The 17785-nt window shown below is 37.5% G+C and overlaps 1 protein-coding gene across 1 annotated transcript; it reads right to left on the bottom strand.

Moving 5' to 3' along the window:
* Positions 1–2749: 2749 nt before the first annotated feature.
* LOC131244493 (nuclear-pore anchor-like) lies at positions 2750–3506 on the bottom strand. The gene is made up of 3 exons (XM_058244060.1): positions 3344–3506; positions 3193–3267; positions 2750–3055 (listed from the first exon to the last, which is right to left on the bottom strand). The coding sequence occupies exons 1-3, from the start codon at positions 3413–3415 to the stop codon at positions 2852–2854; spliced, it is 351 nt and encodes a 116-aa protein (XP_058100043.1). The 5' UTR covers positions 3416–3506; the 3' UTR covers positions 2750–2851.
* Positions 3507–17785: the final 14279 nt, after the last annotated feature.

Below are 17785 nucleotides of genomic sequence, written 5' to 3'. Positions count from 1 at the left end.
AAACCAACTAGGGAGTCTCCTCTTGAGAAAGCGGTAGCTAGGCCACAGTCATCAACCACTTCTCCCATTATGTAGTCTACAAGGTAGAGTTTCTCACCACCTACCACACAGTCTTAAGTACCACTTTATTTTCCTCCCACTAAGCATACTAGACAAAGAATCTCCCTAGCCCTTACAGAGCTAAGGGCACATGCCAGTGGGGCTAGTTCATCTGGTAAACTCAAACATATTATCTTAAAAGAACTTGTTCATGTTAGAACACAAAAATCAATTACACGCCCATGTAACAAGGATGTGTTGCACGACCGCAGAATGAGGTTTTGTTGTGCATCCACACAATAAAGAAAGAAGACAAAGAACAAGGGTTATGATGCAGTGGGATGAGGAATCAATACTAGACTAGAAGAATAGTGGCACAATCGAAGAACATGAATCCCATGCAACCAAGAAGTGTTGCACGCCCGCGTAACCAAGAAATGTTGCACACCCGCATAACCAAGAAATGTTGTGGCGATTAGGGTTTCACACATGTGGATGCCTATAAATACCCTCTCACCCTTCTCATTTTTACACTTGTAAAATATTTAAAAGCTTTAGGAGTAAAAGAATCATATAATTTAGGAATCAAGAGGTTTACGGTGCAGGGAGGAGGAAAAAGAAGATAAAGCAGCAACAAGGCTCAAGCCTGTTGGGTGACTACGCAACAGAGTCGTGTTGCACAACCGCACAACAGAAGTTATATGCATCTTATTTGGCTTTATCTACATTATTATGTTTATGGAAGTAATGTCCCGAACATTTCAATACCCGAGTATTGAAAGTTCTCGAGCGTTATGAAGAAATTAACTTATATGTACATGTGTAAGATACAAATCTAACTATCCTAACCTTACATTTATTCCCTAACATGAATCTAACCATTGGGAATGATCTCTAAGCAATAGACCAAGTCATTTGACTATTGATTTTAAGACAAGATCATCCTTTGCGTGATTTGACATAGGCGTCTTCCCTTAAATAAACTGGCAAATAATTCCATATTCGTAATGATCTAGATGCAAGTCTATTTGTAAGAATTGTTTAGAAAGATGCATACAACTGCATAAAACCGTTGGATTTCATAAAACTCCTAGATTAGCAAAAATACCATTAAACTAGACCCTAAATTTTAGATCTCATGGTTCCCACAATCCGTTTAAAGTGAAATTTTACACTATACCTATGTATCATAAATTAGCCATACACGTCGACCCTTAGATCATTGAAAAACTGACCTAATGGATAGATTAGCCATTAATAGTTAATTTTGGGGCCCACTTGATCCTTAGATATGCTTCAACTTTAGACCCAACCCCTTGAGTCAGATGGAAAAGAGAATAGATGGTGTAGATTTCTCATGGAGACATCACTGTGGGCCCCACATGAGTGTTGTGCGTGCACGTGTTGTGCATGCACGTGTTGTGCACCGAATGTGAAGTCAGGTCAAACTACAGAATTTGAATTTGAGAGGGAGTCTCTCTCTCCTCTCTCGTTTTCGCCAACAATGGATGACCGACCACTGTGATGAGCAATGGGTCATCATCACCATCTGTAATGACGATCCAAGCCGTCCATCCTCTAGAAGGACCAAAACCAATCGTACCCTAGGTCATTTCGTAAACAGAAAAGTGCCCACATGCACACAATCTCAGCCACAAGTTAGGCTATGTGCGGTTGATTTTTTAAAAATAGAAAGACTTTGTTTCCTACTCCTTCCATGACTGGAAATCCGCGTGCCTTCACCATTTCATCCTAGCTGCACATCCCAAGGCATCCTAGCCCTTCTTACTAGGGTTTTCTCAATAGCCAAATGGATATCCAACCGCTGCCACATGCGAATCTCGAACCCACTAGAAAAAAAGCTTATCATTGTCCATTCGATGGGTCCCATGGTGATCATGGGACCTATCCACACCATCTAATTGCTGCTGATCATTGGATTAGCCGTCCAACGATGACCAGCCATGAACGGCTGGGTTTTCTTCTCTGTGCGATCGAAACACCCACCACCTTCAAGTGGGGCCCATTTGTTAATCTGAGCTGCCCATTTCATAGGCCAGGGCCTCAGAAATACCATAGGAGATGCAGACTACCTCCATGCAATTAGTTCATCTTAAAACCAACAACAGACGCGAGCTCTCCTTCGAGTGTAAGTCGCAAGTCGCGACTAATCTTATATTTGAAGCTGACTATTGATCCAGACATAGTTGGGGCCACTATTAATGACTCCCTGAATCTGGGCCATCCATCTTATGAACATGACAAATCAGATCAACAACTCGCCCTTTCCACTCCAAATCGAGCAAGAAACACTACAAGAAAAATGGGCAAAGGCTACGGCCAAAAAACTGAAGCTAAAGACCTTTTACTACGGATCTAGTCCGTAGCACATCCGTCGCTATTGGTGGGGTAGCTAAAGGTCAAAAAACTGATGGCTATGGATTATATCTGTAGTAATAGATATCAGTCGCTACGAACAAAAGTCGTAGCCATAATTTCTATAGCAAAATGTAGCTATGCCTACAGATTGAATCCGTAGCAATAGATATCAATAGCTACAGATAAAGGCCGTAGCTATAATTTTTGTAGCGAAATGTACCTACAGCTATGGATAATAGCTATGGTTTTCGGAACAATAGCTACAACTAAAATCCGTAGCTAATTTTTTAAAAAAAAATTAAAAAAATGGTGCCTGTTTCCATTACAAGAACCTGCTGTGATTGATAACTCATCTAAGCTTAATGCTGATAGGAATAGTACATAAAATGCAATCAGGAAAAAAATAATGCATTTATTACAAATAGTAATCAAATCATATAATGCATCCCACATTCACATTTCTAAATAAACAATACTTCACTTTGCTCAACCTATCATAAGAAGATAGAGCTTCTTCTTTCCCTGAAACCGCAGATGTAACTTCTGTGGACTTTAACACAAGATCACTTTCAAGTTCTGAAACCCTTCCCTTGAGAAAGTGAATTTCATCTTCCAATAACTTCTTTAGCTTGTCAACCTGTATAAAACAACATTTGTAGACACTATCAAATAAACATGCCATTGTACACATCTAAAAAGAAAGAAAGACAAAAAAATACTAAAAACAGGGATTGTAACTTTTAAACAAATGAGGTTCAGGATACAGGGATGTACCTCAGCCTTGAATTTTTCATGAGCAGATTTAATTTGCTTCAATGCAACTTCATTCACTTGTGCTATTTCTTTATACTGTAAAAAAATATCATAAAATATTTAAATCCTTAAGAGTATCAGAAAATAAATCCAAGTAAAAAATCTAAACCACCTCCAGCATGTGATCCTTGTTGGCTTGTGCCTCCCCTTTCAGTTTTTCCATCTCTTCCTTTGCTTTCTGCATGTCCTCAATAAGCTATTACATATATAACTAACAAAATTGGGACATACTTGTAGAAACCTTACATGGTAAGAGAGAAAGACATGAGTAAGAAAAAGAGGAGAGAAAAATCAGCCAAAATGTTTCTCATATAGATTATATATATATATATATATATATATATATATAGATATAGATCAGGTTATAGGTTTAGGTTTAGGTTTAGTTTATAGGTTATAGGTTATAGGTTTAGGTTATAGGTTTAGGAATTCGGGTTCGGGTTCGGGTTTAGGTTTAGGATTTGAGAATAGGTTATAGGTTATAGGTTATAGGAATAAGTTTAGGTTTAGGTTTAGGTTATAGGTTATAGGTTATAGGTTTAGGTTATAGGTTTAGGTTTAGGTTTAGGTTATAGGTTATAGGTTTAGGTTTAGGTTTAGGTTATAGGTTTAGGTTTGGGTGTAGGTTATAGGTGGGTTATAGGTTATAGGTTTGAGTTTAGGTTCAGGTTTAGGTTTAGGTATAGGTTATAGGTTATAGGTTTAGACTGAGGTTATAGGTTATAGGTTATAGGTTTAGGTTTAGGTTATAGGTTATAGGTTTAGGTTATAGATTTAGGTTTAGGTTTAGGTTTAAGTTTAGGTTTAGGGATTTGAGAATCGGTTTATGTTTAGGTTATAGGTTATAGGTTTAGTTTATAAGTTATAGGTTTAGGTTTAGGTGTAAGTTATAGGTTATAGGTTATAGGTTTGGGTTTAGTTTTAGGTTTAGGTTATAGGTTAAAGGTTTAGGTTATCGGTTTAGATTGAGGTTATAGGTTATAGGTTTAGGAATTCAGGTTCGGGTTCGGGTTTAGGTTTAGGTTTAGGTTAAGGTTAAGGTTATAGGTTTACATTTAGGGATTTGAGAATAGGTTATAGGCTATAGGATTAGGTTTAGGTTATAGGTTATAGGTTATACGTTTAGGTTATAGGTTTAGGTTTAGGTTTAGGTTTAGGGATTTGAGAATAGGTTTAGGTTTAGGTTTAGGTTTCGGTGATAGGTTATAGGTTTAGTTTACAGGTTATAGGTTTAGCTTTAGGTTAAGGTTATAGGTTTAGCTTTAGGTGTAGGTTAGAGGTGGGTTATAGGTTATAGGTTTGTGACGACCAAATGGAGTCTAATATGTTTAGGTTTAGGTTATAGGTTATAGGTTTAGGTTACAGGTTTAGATTGAGGTTATAGGTTACAGGTTTAGGAATTCGGGTTCGAGTTCGGGTTCGGGTTCGGGCCTGTAGTGATGTTTATTTATCATCCAAGCTATTCACAAGATCACACAGACAGTGATGAAGGGAAAAAATAAATATCAGTGGTTCCCACCTTCCAAGGACCCCTGCTCAACATCCGGATAGCTCCAACGCACATGTGTATCTGCTTCATCAATTTCGAGATAATACATAAACATGGGCCTATCCAAATGGCCAGGCCACCCATATTGTTGTCCATAGGAAATGGACAGCTTCATCATGGTCATAACAGCGGTTCCCACCTTCCAGGGACCCCCGCTGAACATCTGGATAGTTTCGACACAAATACAGAAACAAACTAATTAGGAATTTACAACAACAAAAGGTACCGGGTCTTTGGTTCAGAGGTGATCCATAATAAAAGGTACCATTTACCATGAACTAAAACCATGTATTATCCATACCTTGATTGGACTCACTACAAGGGTAATCTTTTAATGATGGCCCACTGCTTTTGATAATCACTACAGGGGTAAGAAAATTACAAAAAGTAAGACTCATGAGATGACATATGTACAAATAGTGACAAGACTAGCTGGTAAAGACCGGAGGCTAAAACATCAAATTATTTATGAAGAATAGGAAAAAACAAAGATAAAATAAATAGTTAAAAACTTTACCATTTCAATATTGAACCTTATAGTGGCAACATTGATCTGTGGGGCTGAAAATATATCAACCTGCATATAAAAATCTCAAGTTAGTTGGGCCTTTGAGGTCCTCAAATGATAGTAGAAGAAGCCAGTAAAGATTTGATTTCAAAAATACTCATCTTATTTTTAGGATATTATTCAAGATTAAATGGTCATCTAACCATAGATCTTGGCCCACCGCCAGCCGCCAATGAAACACACACAAATAAGGTAAAAACCAAATCCTAAACACCTCCGACATCACAAATCAAGTTTAAAAAAATTTAAAAAAATTTAAAAAAATCCTAAATACATGATAAATTATTTTGTTATATATGGTCATAATCTACAGAAGCCACTCCATTCACCTTTTAACTAACCTAAGAAAAAAAATGCCACTCAACAGTCAGCAAATAGGCCTGAATTTTTAGGTCCTAGTGGTGGATCTCATGCGCATGATATATTCCATGCACGTCAGCAAATAGTCACACTCGCAAATAAGGGTAAAAGCACTTAATAGTATAAACATCTCCTAAAGAATTTGAGAATTTTGTAGTGTGGTTTTATAAAGAAAAGGTTGCGTAGAATGGCTATAATATTCTTGACCGTTCAATCAATGACACCTGGTTAACCTATAAAGTATAGCTAGAAAGGTTCTTTGGGAAGTCTCTCATCTTCTACTCAATAGCTTAGTTATTGCTTAAAGAGGAGGCTGGCTCATTCACAAAGTGAGTGCAGACTTACATATGCATGTTCTATGTTTAGAGAAGAAATTAGGCTACTATATGAAAGGAGTGTACTTCCAAAACACACTATCACAGAACTATGTGTTATAAATGCTCATGGATTACGAAGTAGAACAATAGAGAGTTAACCTAGGCTCGGCTTTTGTAGACACAATCATGGGGAGTTCTCATTAAAATAAATTAGAGAGGACCAGTTTGGACCAAGCATGCTACCTATCGGGCCCCAAACCCAGGCAAACTAAGAAGCAATGAGATTAAACAAAGAGTCCAAACATGAGCTCAAATCTCACAATCATATCTGTCTGCACTTTCCCAGTCACCAGACAATGCAAAAGAATGTGATTAATGGATTCTTCAGCTTTATATCATAAAACACACCTGTTTGAAGCGCTTAAACCACACCTCTGAAAGTTATCCATGGTCAGAATTTTCCTGCAACAGCTAACCAGGTTAAAGTCTTCACCTTTAAAGGAAGCACTTAATACCAGCCTTCCATACTTGTTTTTTTTTTTAATATAAAAAAAGGAAGAAAAAGAAAGAGAAAGAAAAGAAATTGCCTGTAAAATTAATTCAACAAGAGAAATTTATTAAAGAAACCAAAACCACAAGCTAGCAAGGTCCTAAGGTTTCAAATAAACGATTCCTTCACATCTCTACAATTTGCATTAGCAAATAAGTCCATAAACAAATTAAATTGAACCATGATCTTAGTGGTGGTGGTAGTATAACCAGCTAATCTTTGGGTATCCTCGTCACCTTTTCTAATTGAAGTATCCTTACCACGTTGAATGCCAACGAGAGACCTACATGCTCTTTTTCTTTTCTAATTGATGTTTTCACTTTCTTAGGCAATTTGATTGGAGAAAGAAAATGCAATCTAAGAAAAAAGCACATACTGGATTAGATAACCGAATCTGGATTGTTGTCACAGTTTCCAATGCTCACGGGTCTTAAAATTACCTCACAAAGCCAATCGAAGGAAAAATTCTTTAAAGCATAAAATGATAGCCTGCTAGTTGTATATTGAATTCCGTGCAACCCCAAATGCTCAGTAAAGATGAATTTAGATGTAAATAAATTCCTATTGAGTAGAATGCCCACTTGCCTCAATTACCATTGTTCCTGATCCTTTAAATAGAGAAACTAGCTCACTCTGCCATTGCAGGCTGGTTCAATAGAGGAAGTCCATTCCACCCAATGCAGATTGTGATTACTGCATTTTCCAAACAACACACCCTTGAATATTTGGGTGGAACTGATTGGCTGGGCTTGTTGGGTTGGGTGGGTCTACATGAGATATTGATTTTGCATGGCCCAGGCCACCCTAACTACTTGAGATGTTTACATGAGCACTGGATCTGATACCAACAAATGCATGTAGGGTAAACAATCATCAGATGCTAAGATTTCTTTTCTTTAAGTATCAAATCAGGAAACAAAAGTTACTCCTCAACTATCATACTTTGAAGGATCACTAATAGTTCTGAATTTTGTAGTACATGCAACTGTAGAAATTATTAAAAATAAATTAAAATAAGTAAAAGAGGAGAACAAACCACGAGCATGAAGCATTAGAAAAGAACACTCTCACAACAACGAAGGAATGTTAATTAGGATGGCTGAAAGAGAACTACTAATAAAAATAAAATAAAAAATAAATAGATAAATAAAAAGAACTACTAATCAGAATTTTTAACAAATTAATTAAATAGAGCTTCTTCAAGAGTGACAAGGTCCTTTACATACCTTGTAGATCATTTTGTAAATTGTGGCCTACTAAAATAGTCCCATGTGACAACAACTTCTTCAAAGATTTCTACAAAATGCAAAGACCAGTCAGTAAAAGAAAATGTGGGAGCCAGCAATTAACAGGTACAACTTACAATACTTGTATATCTACTAAAGAAGAGGTAAATATAAATTTGACCCATGCCAGTTTTAAACCTACAACCTTTGCATTATTAGTACAATGATGATTTTGTTGCAGTTTATGAGTTACAGATTACAGTTTGGTTGCAACATAATTCTTTAGCAAGAAATAAAGATGTATTGAATTACTTGAATAACTGTTTTTGAGCTGACAAATGCCTCAATTTTCTTCCAGTCACGATCAAAGCTGAAAATAATGAGAATAATTACAATCATGTCACGGTTAAATCACGTCATCTATGCCATAGTTATGAAAAATTGGAAAATAATTAAGTGATGCAGTATGTGATAGAGATATGAACCAAAGACCAACTACAAACTTTCCCTTATTAAATTTGCATCTTTATACCTGAATCTTCATTACCTCACTAGTGCTTTCATGGTAAAACAGAGAATACATGCAAACCCAATCAATTGACAGAAAAACAACCAACACCCAAAAATACCTTCACAAGTAGAACCTTGGGAGAACTCCCAACTCCCCATATAAAGAACTCAAATATAGAAGAGCAACCACCCATCAAATGTGATTAAACAAACGGACCTGATATAGGCCATATACTGTTTCAACACTAACATTGAAAAGCATGAGAAAGACCTGCAAGTGCTGGTTTGAAAGAGTACTCAAGCCGACATTTGGCTCAAAGAGAATAAACAATAATGATCATCACTAATACATGAGAATAACAATAACGATCATCACTAATACACACCGTCGAACCTTTTTTTCATATAAAAGTAAATCATTTTCAAAATAAATAAATAAAATTACACCCACCCTGTTAGGCATGCTTCTCCCATATAATTCATAAATCAGTACAAGTTGCACTATCATATTATCCAAGTAGAATTTAAATAAATTATTTGTGAAATGAACTAAGTACAGTTAGACAAACGTCTTGTGTGTGAAACTTTCATGAGATCCAACGGTTGATTAGTTCACTTCCTTGTCTTTCAATATTCATGAGACCAATAATGAGGTATATCCCAATCTCAAGTGGACCACATTAAAGGAAATATTTTTGAATGAACGTCTATCATTAAAAACTTTTTAGGGGGCATAAAAGTTTTAGATCAAGATGATCTTTGTTTTTTCCCTTCATCTGGGTCCGTATGACTTAATCAATAGATTGGACGTCAAATAAATAGTACGGAGGGCCTTAAGAGGATTTTAATGGTGGATATACAGTCACTATTGTTTTATTGTGGTGTGGTCCACCTGAGATTTAAATCCCTCTCATTTTTTGAATCAAGCCCTAAAATTATCTATAAAAAATAGATGAACGGAATGGATGAAACAGATACATCTTGGTGGGGCTCACAGAGCACCAACCATCAGCCACCGGATTGGTGGCAGGGGGAGTAGCCAATCTGTTCATCTACATCCTGAAAATCGGAGTATTCCAAAACTTGTGTTGGCCATACCACAAGAAAGAATAGCTCCTTTCAATGTTCAAAACCCACTCCACAGATTTCAGAAACGGAGAGAGAAAGAGAAACTAACGTTGTTTTGAGGAGCTAGAGGTCGTAGATGGTTCGCAGGATAAATGTCTGAGATGTCTGGATTTCCTCTCCTTCTTCTTCTTCTTCTTCTTCTTCTTCTCCTCCTCCTCCTCCTCCTTTTAAGTGCTCTTCAAGTCTCTCTCACAGATCAAAGGTGGGTTTACAGCGAAAGGGGGTTTTCAAAACCCTACCAAGAGAGTGAGAGAGAGAGAGAGGCTGGGATATAGAGGGGCCGGTGTGCGAGAGAGAGAGAGGGTTTGGGTTTTGGGAGAGGGGCGCACGCGACAGAGAGATTGAGGGATTTTTTAGAGGGGCGTGTGCGGGATTATGTTTTTTCTTTTGGGGTGACGGATGACATTTTTAAGTGCTTAGTTTTAGGTCTTGTGGGGCCGCCCACTGTGATACATGTTATTTATCTACTCCATCCATTCATTTTAAAAGATCACTTTAAGGGTTGATCCAAAAAAGGAGTCCTATCGAAGCTATAAATGGACCACATAAAATATTAATGATAGAAATTTATTTTTATTATTTTTTATGGTGTGGCCCACTTAGACCTTTAATCTACTTACTTTTAGGCTCATCCACTGAAATTATATATCAGAATTTATGGGCGGCTTAGATAAAACACATATATTCCAATGGGCCCCATGGAGCCCCTTAAGCACCATCAATCTCTAATAAGATGCTGATGGAAGGTAGGTTTTAGATATAGATTAAGTAGGTTTCAGTTATAGATTAAATCTGTAGCATTCTAACTACGATTTATATCCGTAGCAAAAAATAAACGTGGTCTCCATCCTTTGCCCCTTTTTTTGGTAGTGAAACCTAAATTGTTACGGACCCTTACGCAGGTAGCTACGTCCGTTGTCCTTGCTACGAAAACGTGACTACATAAGGTTTACGCACGAGACATATTGTGCCAAAGGATGATCGGGAACGTCCATTGAATGGCTCTCTTAAAGAAAGTCTCCCCTAACAACGATCTCTACGACCATTCCACAAACCTGAGTTCACGCACAGGTTTCCCTATGCGCAAATAGCAACTGCGTAAATAACTCAACTGCTTCTTGCCTACATATTAAGGGCTACACAAGAAGATTCTAACCCTCTTGATAGAATGTATAAATAGAGCCTCCGTTGGGAATGGCCGGCCACAAAGAAAGATAGAAAAAGGAAGAAAGAGAAAAAGAAAAGGGAAGAAAAAAAGAAAGGAAAGGAAAAGAGGAAAAAGAAAGAAAGAAAAGAAGAAAGAAAAGAAAAGGAGGGAGAAAAGAAAAGAAAGGAAAGAAGAAAAAATCCCACATCCATGGTTCAGCAATCCGCTAATTCACTAAGATTAAGCATTTAATCCTTCGATGCATGCCTACCTTCAAAGAGGAAACAACAAATAGAGTGAGAATTTTATCCTTTAAGCTTACATTAATTTAAGTTCTTATATTTATCCTGCTTTTTACATGCCTTCCTGTTAATTTATCTTGCCTTTTACATGCTTTCATATTACTTTGAATCTTCCCTGCAATTATGTGTTTTACCATCAATTATTTGCCTTTAGCTTATAATATAATATTGATTACAAGTGATCTTTTTGAATTTATGTGGGGCCATGGATACAAGCCTTGCCCTTGCCTTATCAAATTTATTTGAGTTGGCCATTACCACCCTCATTATTGAATCAGCCATTGCCACTCTTATATTTGTTGAGTTAGCCATTACTACTCTTCTTTTATTGAGTTAACCATTGTTACTCTCCTATTTGCTATGCTGGCCATTGCCATTGTTTGAGTTAACCATTGTCACTCTTCTCTTTCTTATATTGGCCTTGTGCTATTTATCTTTAAGGCTTAGGCATGTGTCTTAATATTCCAAAACTCCCATAATTCAATCTATCTCTCTATAATTGCATGTGATGTGTAAGATGTATCACAGTTAGCGATTCAAATATTCTATCATAGATATAATGCGCTCTGGGTAGAGACCCTCTTGGTTGTCACGTAATTCTATGGATCTTTGGGTAGCGGTGCACAAATTGATGTATGTAATTCACAAATGCAGCGTCACATCACTTCCGGGATTGGATGTCATAGATAGTCACTCCATGATCAAATCATGTCATGTAATTTACCTAGCTCATGTGTTGTGTACCTTGAGGAGTTCACATAAATCCAGGGTAGCGTTGGCCATGCCGACGAATATCCATAGTTATGGGATGTGGGTCAAGCCGGGTTTTCTATAAATTGTATTTCATATTTTGATGATCACTATGTATAATGAGCCCCACATACTTTGCTAGGCATGCATCTCACGTAGGTTATTTGCGCATTCTGATATCCTTGTATTAGTGGACTATGGGGCATATCAGAACTATTACATTACTTTTATGAATCTCTTGAATTATTGTTAATCTTAAAGGATAACCATGACTATGAGTAGGGCATTGACCCTCTCCTAACCGTACAGATTATGCAGGTGACGTACAGATTGAAGACCTAGTGAACAATTTCCCTAAGGAAGATTATGTTGAAAGAATAAGAAGACAATTTATGATTTAGTTTTATACCTCTGTTGCAAACTCGATAAATGTAATAAGCTTCCATTGAGAAGGCATTTGATTTTTCTTTTTACTCTGATGAAATACAATCAATATGGTTAATTTTATTTTGGTGAATGTTACCTTCATGGATGTATCTGGATGTGATCCAAATGAAGAAATAAATAAATAATAAGGTGCGATTTTTAAAATCATCCAATTTATACTTCATTAACACCCAGTTTTCTCAGGCATGAGTACAAACTCTGACCCTGAAAATTTGGGATGTTACAATGGATTACCAATTTAGGTCTTTCAGCTCATGTATTGGCATGAAGTAAGGGGTTCCAAACCCGCATAGCTCTTCTGTCTTCGAAGGATGCTTTATAAGCTGAAATGCTGTCGGAATTGCTCCTGGACTATTTTTTATTGTGATAATTAACTATACTCTGTTTTAGAATCAAGGGCAATGTGAGAAATGTAATAAGAATTTAAATTAATGAAATGACTGATATTGAGTGTCCGTTTATCTAAGTTTCATTATTATTTTAGAATATAGATATTCCAATCTCTTAAATACATTTATGATTGAAACAAAATAACGAATCTTCTAGGGATCGAACCTAAAGTCTCTAATTGGAATATCTATATTCAATGATAATAATAAAACGATTGAAGAGTATTTGTCATCAAAAGGTGCCACAAAGGTGTCAAAATGGTGACTCTCGATTGGAACATTCCCACCTTCATCTTTAAAACAAAGTATAATATAATTCAATTCGGATAACTAATGATAACCTGCTTTGGAATTCAGATACTTTGTTCTTGTATTATTGTAATGTCTTCTCTCCCAGCTAACGCGATCTTTTACTTTATATCCAATGGGTTCACCGTGGGTTATGCCAGCAACATTAAAGCATCATCTAAAAAGGTATCCGTGAAAGTCAAGCTAGTTGCATCTTGGAATAGATAACATTAATCTAGGGCAGAGGTGATCTTCGCCTCACCCACGATATGGAAGGATGACAAAGGATGGACAGTAGTGATGCCCAGGAGAAGGAAGACTCATTCCCTTCCAAAGAGAAGCCCATTTCCATTACCAAGAGTGAGAGGGTTGATTACTCGTAATATTGCGAAATGTCTCTATCCCAAAAAGACCGAAATAACTCTCTTCACTCCATAAGATTTCCCTACCCTACTTGTCAAGCCTCGCTAGAAGCTCGAAAAGAAAAGGGAAAATTTGTCATGGGAGGTAAGCTGTCATCCTCCAGGCCTACACGATGGCTTAATCACAAACTTCAGTACCAAACATGTTCTGTTTAGAACCAATAAATTCCCCAAAACCATGAAAGAATGGTTCCAAGTCAAGCAATTGGTCATTCTCCTTGATGTCTCATATGATATCCTATTCCCCCTCTCTTAGTATCAGAACAATCAAAAAGTTGGGAGGCAATAGTTTTCATGGTAGGGACTAGCCAGACCCAGCCATTATCCACAAATAAGTTAATAGTTGAGATGGCACGTATGCAGACTTTGTTAATGGAGGAGTGCATAAACCTGAGAGAGATGTTCGCGACACTAACCCACAATGTAGCTCAAGCTACTGTCCCTCTAATGATGGCTACCACAATGGCATTGAACGATAGGCAAAAGGGTCATAGCCGCAAAGGGCAGGGTCTCATGGGTCAGTACCGATTGCTCGCACTTTGACCAAGATGAAATTCGATAGGTAGTGGCCAAAGTTGTTCGTATGGAAAGAGAAAGAGAGCATAAAGGAAGATTTCAATTTTAAAGGTTGTATCCCCGTGAGATTGAAGACATATTGTTCCCTACAAACTTCAAATATTTAGATTTCCAAAAGTTTAGTGGAGACAGATCACTGGAGGAACACTTAATGCATTTCATCACAACTATGGGGAACTTCTCTATAGTCTCACTATATTATTTATGGTTGTTTGGGTCATCCTTGACAAGAAAGGTGTTTAGATGGTACTCAGCCCTTGCTCCAAAATCAATATGTACATTGGATCAGATGCAAGATACCTTTATGACAAACTTCTTTTCATCTGATAGAGACATGTAACACCCCAGTTCCCGAAACCCGACTACACTACTCGTTTTCCAAAAACCCGAGTGTTATCCTTTAATGGTGGATCAAATATCACGTACATTTTTTCTCTTGTTATCAGAGTTAGTAATCTAACAAAATATGAGCAATCAAGTACAAGAGGGAGTTCAAATATACAAAATCAAATATTCGAGTGGTTGCTCGTAAACTTATACAAACCAATGTCTTAACGTTTTACAAAACATGACAGTACAATTTAATACAAATGAAGTTAGGAATAGAGAGTCGCAAGATCATCTGGCTCCACCTATTTCATATGAATGCCAGTATGCGTGACATCTGCGTCACCTACACACTGAGTACGATTTGATAGTGTCAATGGCTATCCGATGAGGTATAACCCCCAAGATTTATCGTATCATCAAGATAATTAAGCATAGTTATCAAGAACAATGTATAACAATTATTTCACCATGATTAACATAGAATTCAGATAAGGTTCATCAAATACGCATTCACCAAATAAATTCCACAAGGACAATCTTATTTAAATTTATGAATGCATGCACATGCTCACAGACCTGAGGATGCAATCCAGCGGTAAAAAGTCACCCAAGGATCACTAGCTACCCAGAAAAGTACTCAAAGGTACACCCAAGGAGAACTAGCCACCCAGAAAAGACTATGCAATGAAGTCGCCTGAGGAGAACTATCTACTCGAAAAAGTACTTATGGTACGCCCAAGGAGAACTAGTCACTCGGAAAAGACCGCATGCCATGAAAATGCATGATTAGCCTAACATTATTATTACAATTTCAAACAATCATTTGAAGAAAGCTCAAAGGTCATGGGGGGTTTGTCACCCAACATAGGCCAACTACTTAGGCATAATGTCTCATTCCACCATCCTTGGCTCATGAGACTAACAAATATGATGTTTAAAGGTAATCTCCTCAACTAGTGGCCAATTATAGTTATACAAATGGAACATACCATCGCAAGGTTATATGAAGATGATTTATTAAAGCCACATAAGGTAAATATTCCATCAAACCACAAGGGGTAAACATACAATCAAAGCCACGAAGGGAAAATAGCCAATCAAAGCCACATAGGGCAAATAGTCCAATCCAGGATGCGGTGAAAGGGATTGACCCCAAAAGCCACAACGGCACAATAATTCCTTAGATGGTAGGTCCACAACCAACTTTGATTTAATTTATTAGATAGAATGGCCACTAGTTCGAGGACCTCCAAATGCACCATAAAGTAATCACAAGTGGTCAAACCAGCCACGAACAATATCAATGACACTTATACATGTAAAATATTCGTTTTAAGACAGAATAGGGATATTTAAGATCCATAGCATGTTCAGATATATGAATTTAAATTTAATTCATCAATCAATTATAAGTAACCAAAATCAACAAAAGTAATGAACCACATTAAGCAATTAAAAGATAAATAAATAATCATGAATAAACAAGCTAACTATCGAGATGTAGAAAAAGCTTGAAGGTAATCCTCACCTCTCAAATCAGGTACACCTTTCGACACTTGTTGGAATTTGTGTACACACTTTAGGGTTGGATCCTATGATGAATTGCCAAATGGTATAGTTAAATCCAAGCTTACACCCTATCTATGGTTAAGAACATAACCTAGGTCTTAGGTTCAGGGTTTCGTTCTAGAGTTTTAGTCTAGGCCTAGATTTTAACATTTGTACTACGATAGATGTACAATAAAGTAAAATGTTAATAATGTGGGTAACTTCAATATCATTATTATCATAACAATATAATTAATATTAACTAACATGGTAAAAATAACCATTACGATGGGAATGATAATATTCTAGAATGATGAATAAAATGCTAATACTTAGTAATTAAAATTTTCTTCATAATAACTAATATTCTCATGAATAGTCCACTAATGGCTAATAGTTTATTAATCATAATTGTAGTAATGACAATTAACAGTAAATCAAAAATCCAATTTAGGGAAGGCAATTGTCTCACATTAGTTGATTCAATGCTTGACTCGGCGATGACATCACTCTCCTTCCTTTCTTTTCTTTTCTCTTTCCTTTCTCTTTCCTTCTTCTTCTTCCCTCTTTTCTCTCTGACTGGTCCAGCAATGGAGGCCATACCTGACCTAAGTTGACTTAGTTTGACTCGGCAAGTTTCAGCCGAGTCAACTCGGTAGTTCCCCCATCCCCTTTTTCTCTCTTTCTTCTTCCTTATTCTTCTTCTCTTTTTCTCTACTGAAAATCTACCTGATTTATAACGAAAACCAAACCCAAATCTATCCAGATGGGCTAGGACATGCTCCACTCAAACTAGAAGACCAATTAGATCAGCTGACTCACCTAGTGACTCTGTCCAGGATTGATAAACATGCTGAGTCGAGCTCCCGAGTCGGTGGTGGGTCAGTGCGGTGCGACACTCGCCTCGAGCCACGGCTGTCCTCCCGAGCTCTCCCTTAATTCTTCCATTCCTTCCTTCTTCTATTCTTATTCTTTCTCTTACGACCAAACAGGTTGTGCGGCCAAACCCAGATCAAACTTGGTCTGAGTTAAGCTGGTGTGGTGGTGGGTCAGCGGGCAGAAAGAGGATGACATCCTCTCTCTCACTATAACTCTTTCCTTTCTCTTCTCCGCTTTTCCTAATCATGACTAGACAACATCTAGTCATATCCAAGGCCATACCCAACTCACATGAACTCAGTCTAGCAAGGCAGACTCCCCACAGCAACTCAGTCCAAACTCGGACTACATCCCTGCTTCTCGAATCCTCTCTCGCTTCTCCTTCTCTCTCTTCCTCTCTCTCTGAACGGACTGGGTCAGGTCCTAAACTCGACTCATCACACATAGTGACTCGGTCGAGTCGTAACAAGACTGCTTGAGCTACGACGTTGTTGTCGCCCTCAAACTCTCTCTTTGCTCTCTTCTTTTTCCCTTTTTTTTGATGGACCTCCTTGAAAGTTTCCCTAAAAATCTAGCTATTTATAGCCCTTTGTCCGCATCTAGAGGTTTCGTTAACTAATCAATGGATTAGTGCGTTGTTAATAAAAGACAGGTTGAGAATCTTACCGTAAGGGCTTCCTTATTTAGCTAATCATTTGCATGAGTCAAAACGGTCATCTAGGATGCATTTTTGGTGAGTTGAGCCGCACGATGGATGTTTTGGATTAGTGGTAGTGTCACCTTTTCGAAAAGTGGATCTTTTGGTTGGATCAGGGAAGATGACTCCCTGGCCATGGCGGCTTTATGCAGGCTGGACGATCAAATGATCCGGGATGTATGGATGGCTCTGATATCCCTCAGAAGGTTTGTGGGGCCGACTTCACATTGAAGGGAGAGTCATTGATTTGTTTATGTTAATCACAACTGGAGCGGTTTGCACCCACTCAATTTCTCATTATTTCTCGACGATATCTCGGGTTGCCATGAGATTTCAGGTAGCACTAATACCAATATCCCGGATTCACTTATGGAAGGTTTCTAACATGTGGTGAATGGCTGGGATTGTTTGTTTCCTAGAGTAGGAAGATTCTTTCCGCTCCTAGCTAAAGGTAGATACATTTCCAGAAACAGTAGGTGTGACTAGGACTCTAAGGTGTACGTGGATGATGCCTGATGTTTCCGAACGGCTGGATTTGCCAGCGTAGTGGCATGATGTGGATTCCTTCTTT

Source organism: Magnolia sinica, chromosome 4 (assembly GCF_029962835.1).
Source record: "Magnolia sinica isolate HGM2019 chromosome 4, MsV1, whole genome shotgun sequence".
NCBI lineage: Eukaryota > Viridiplantae > Streptophyta > Magnoliopsida > Magnoliales > Magnoliaceae > Magnolia > Magnolia sinica.
Note: the sequence above shows the minus strand (reverse complement) of the source record. Positions and strands in the feature narration are given on the sequence as shown.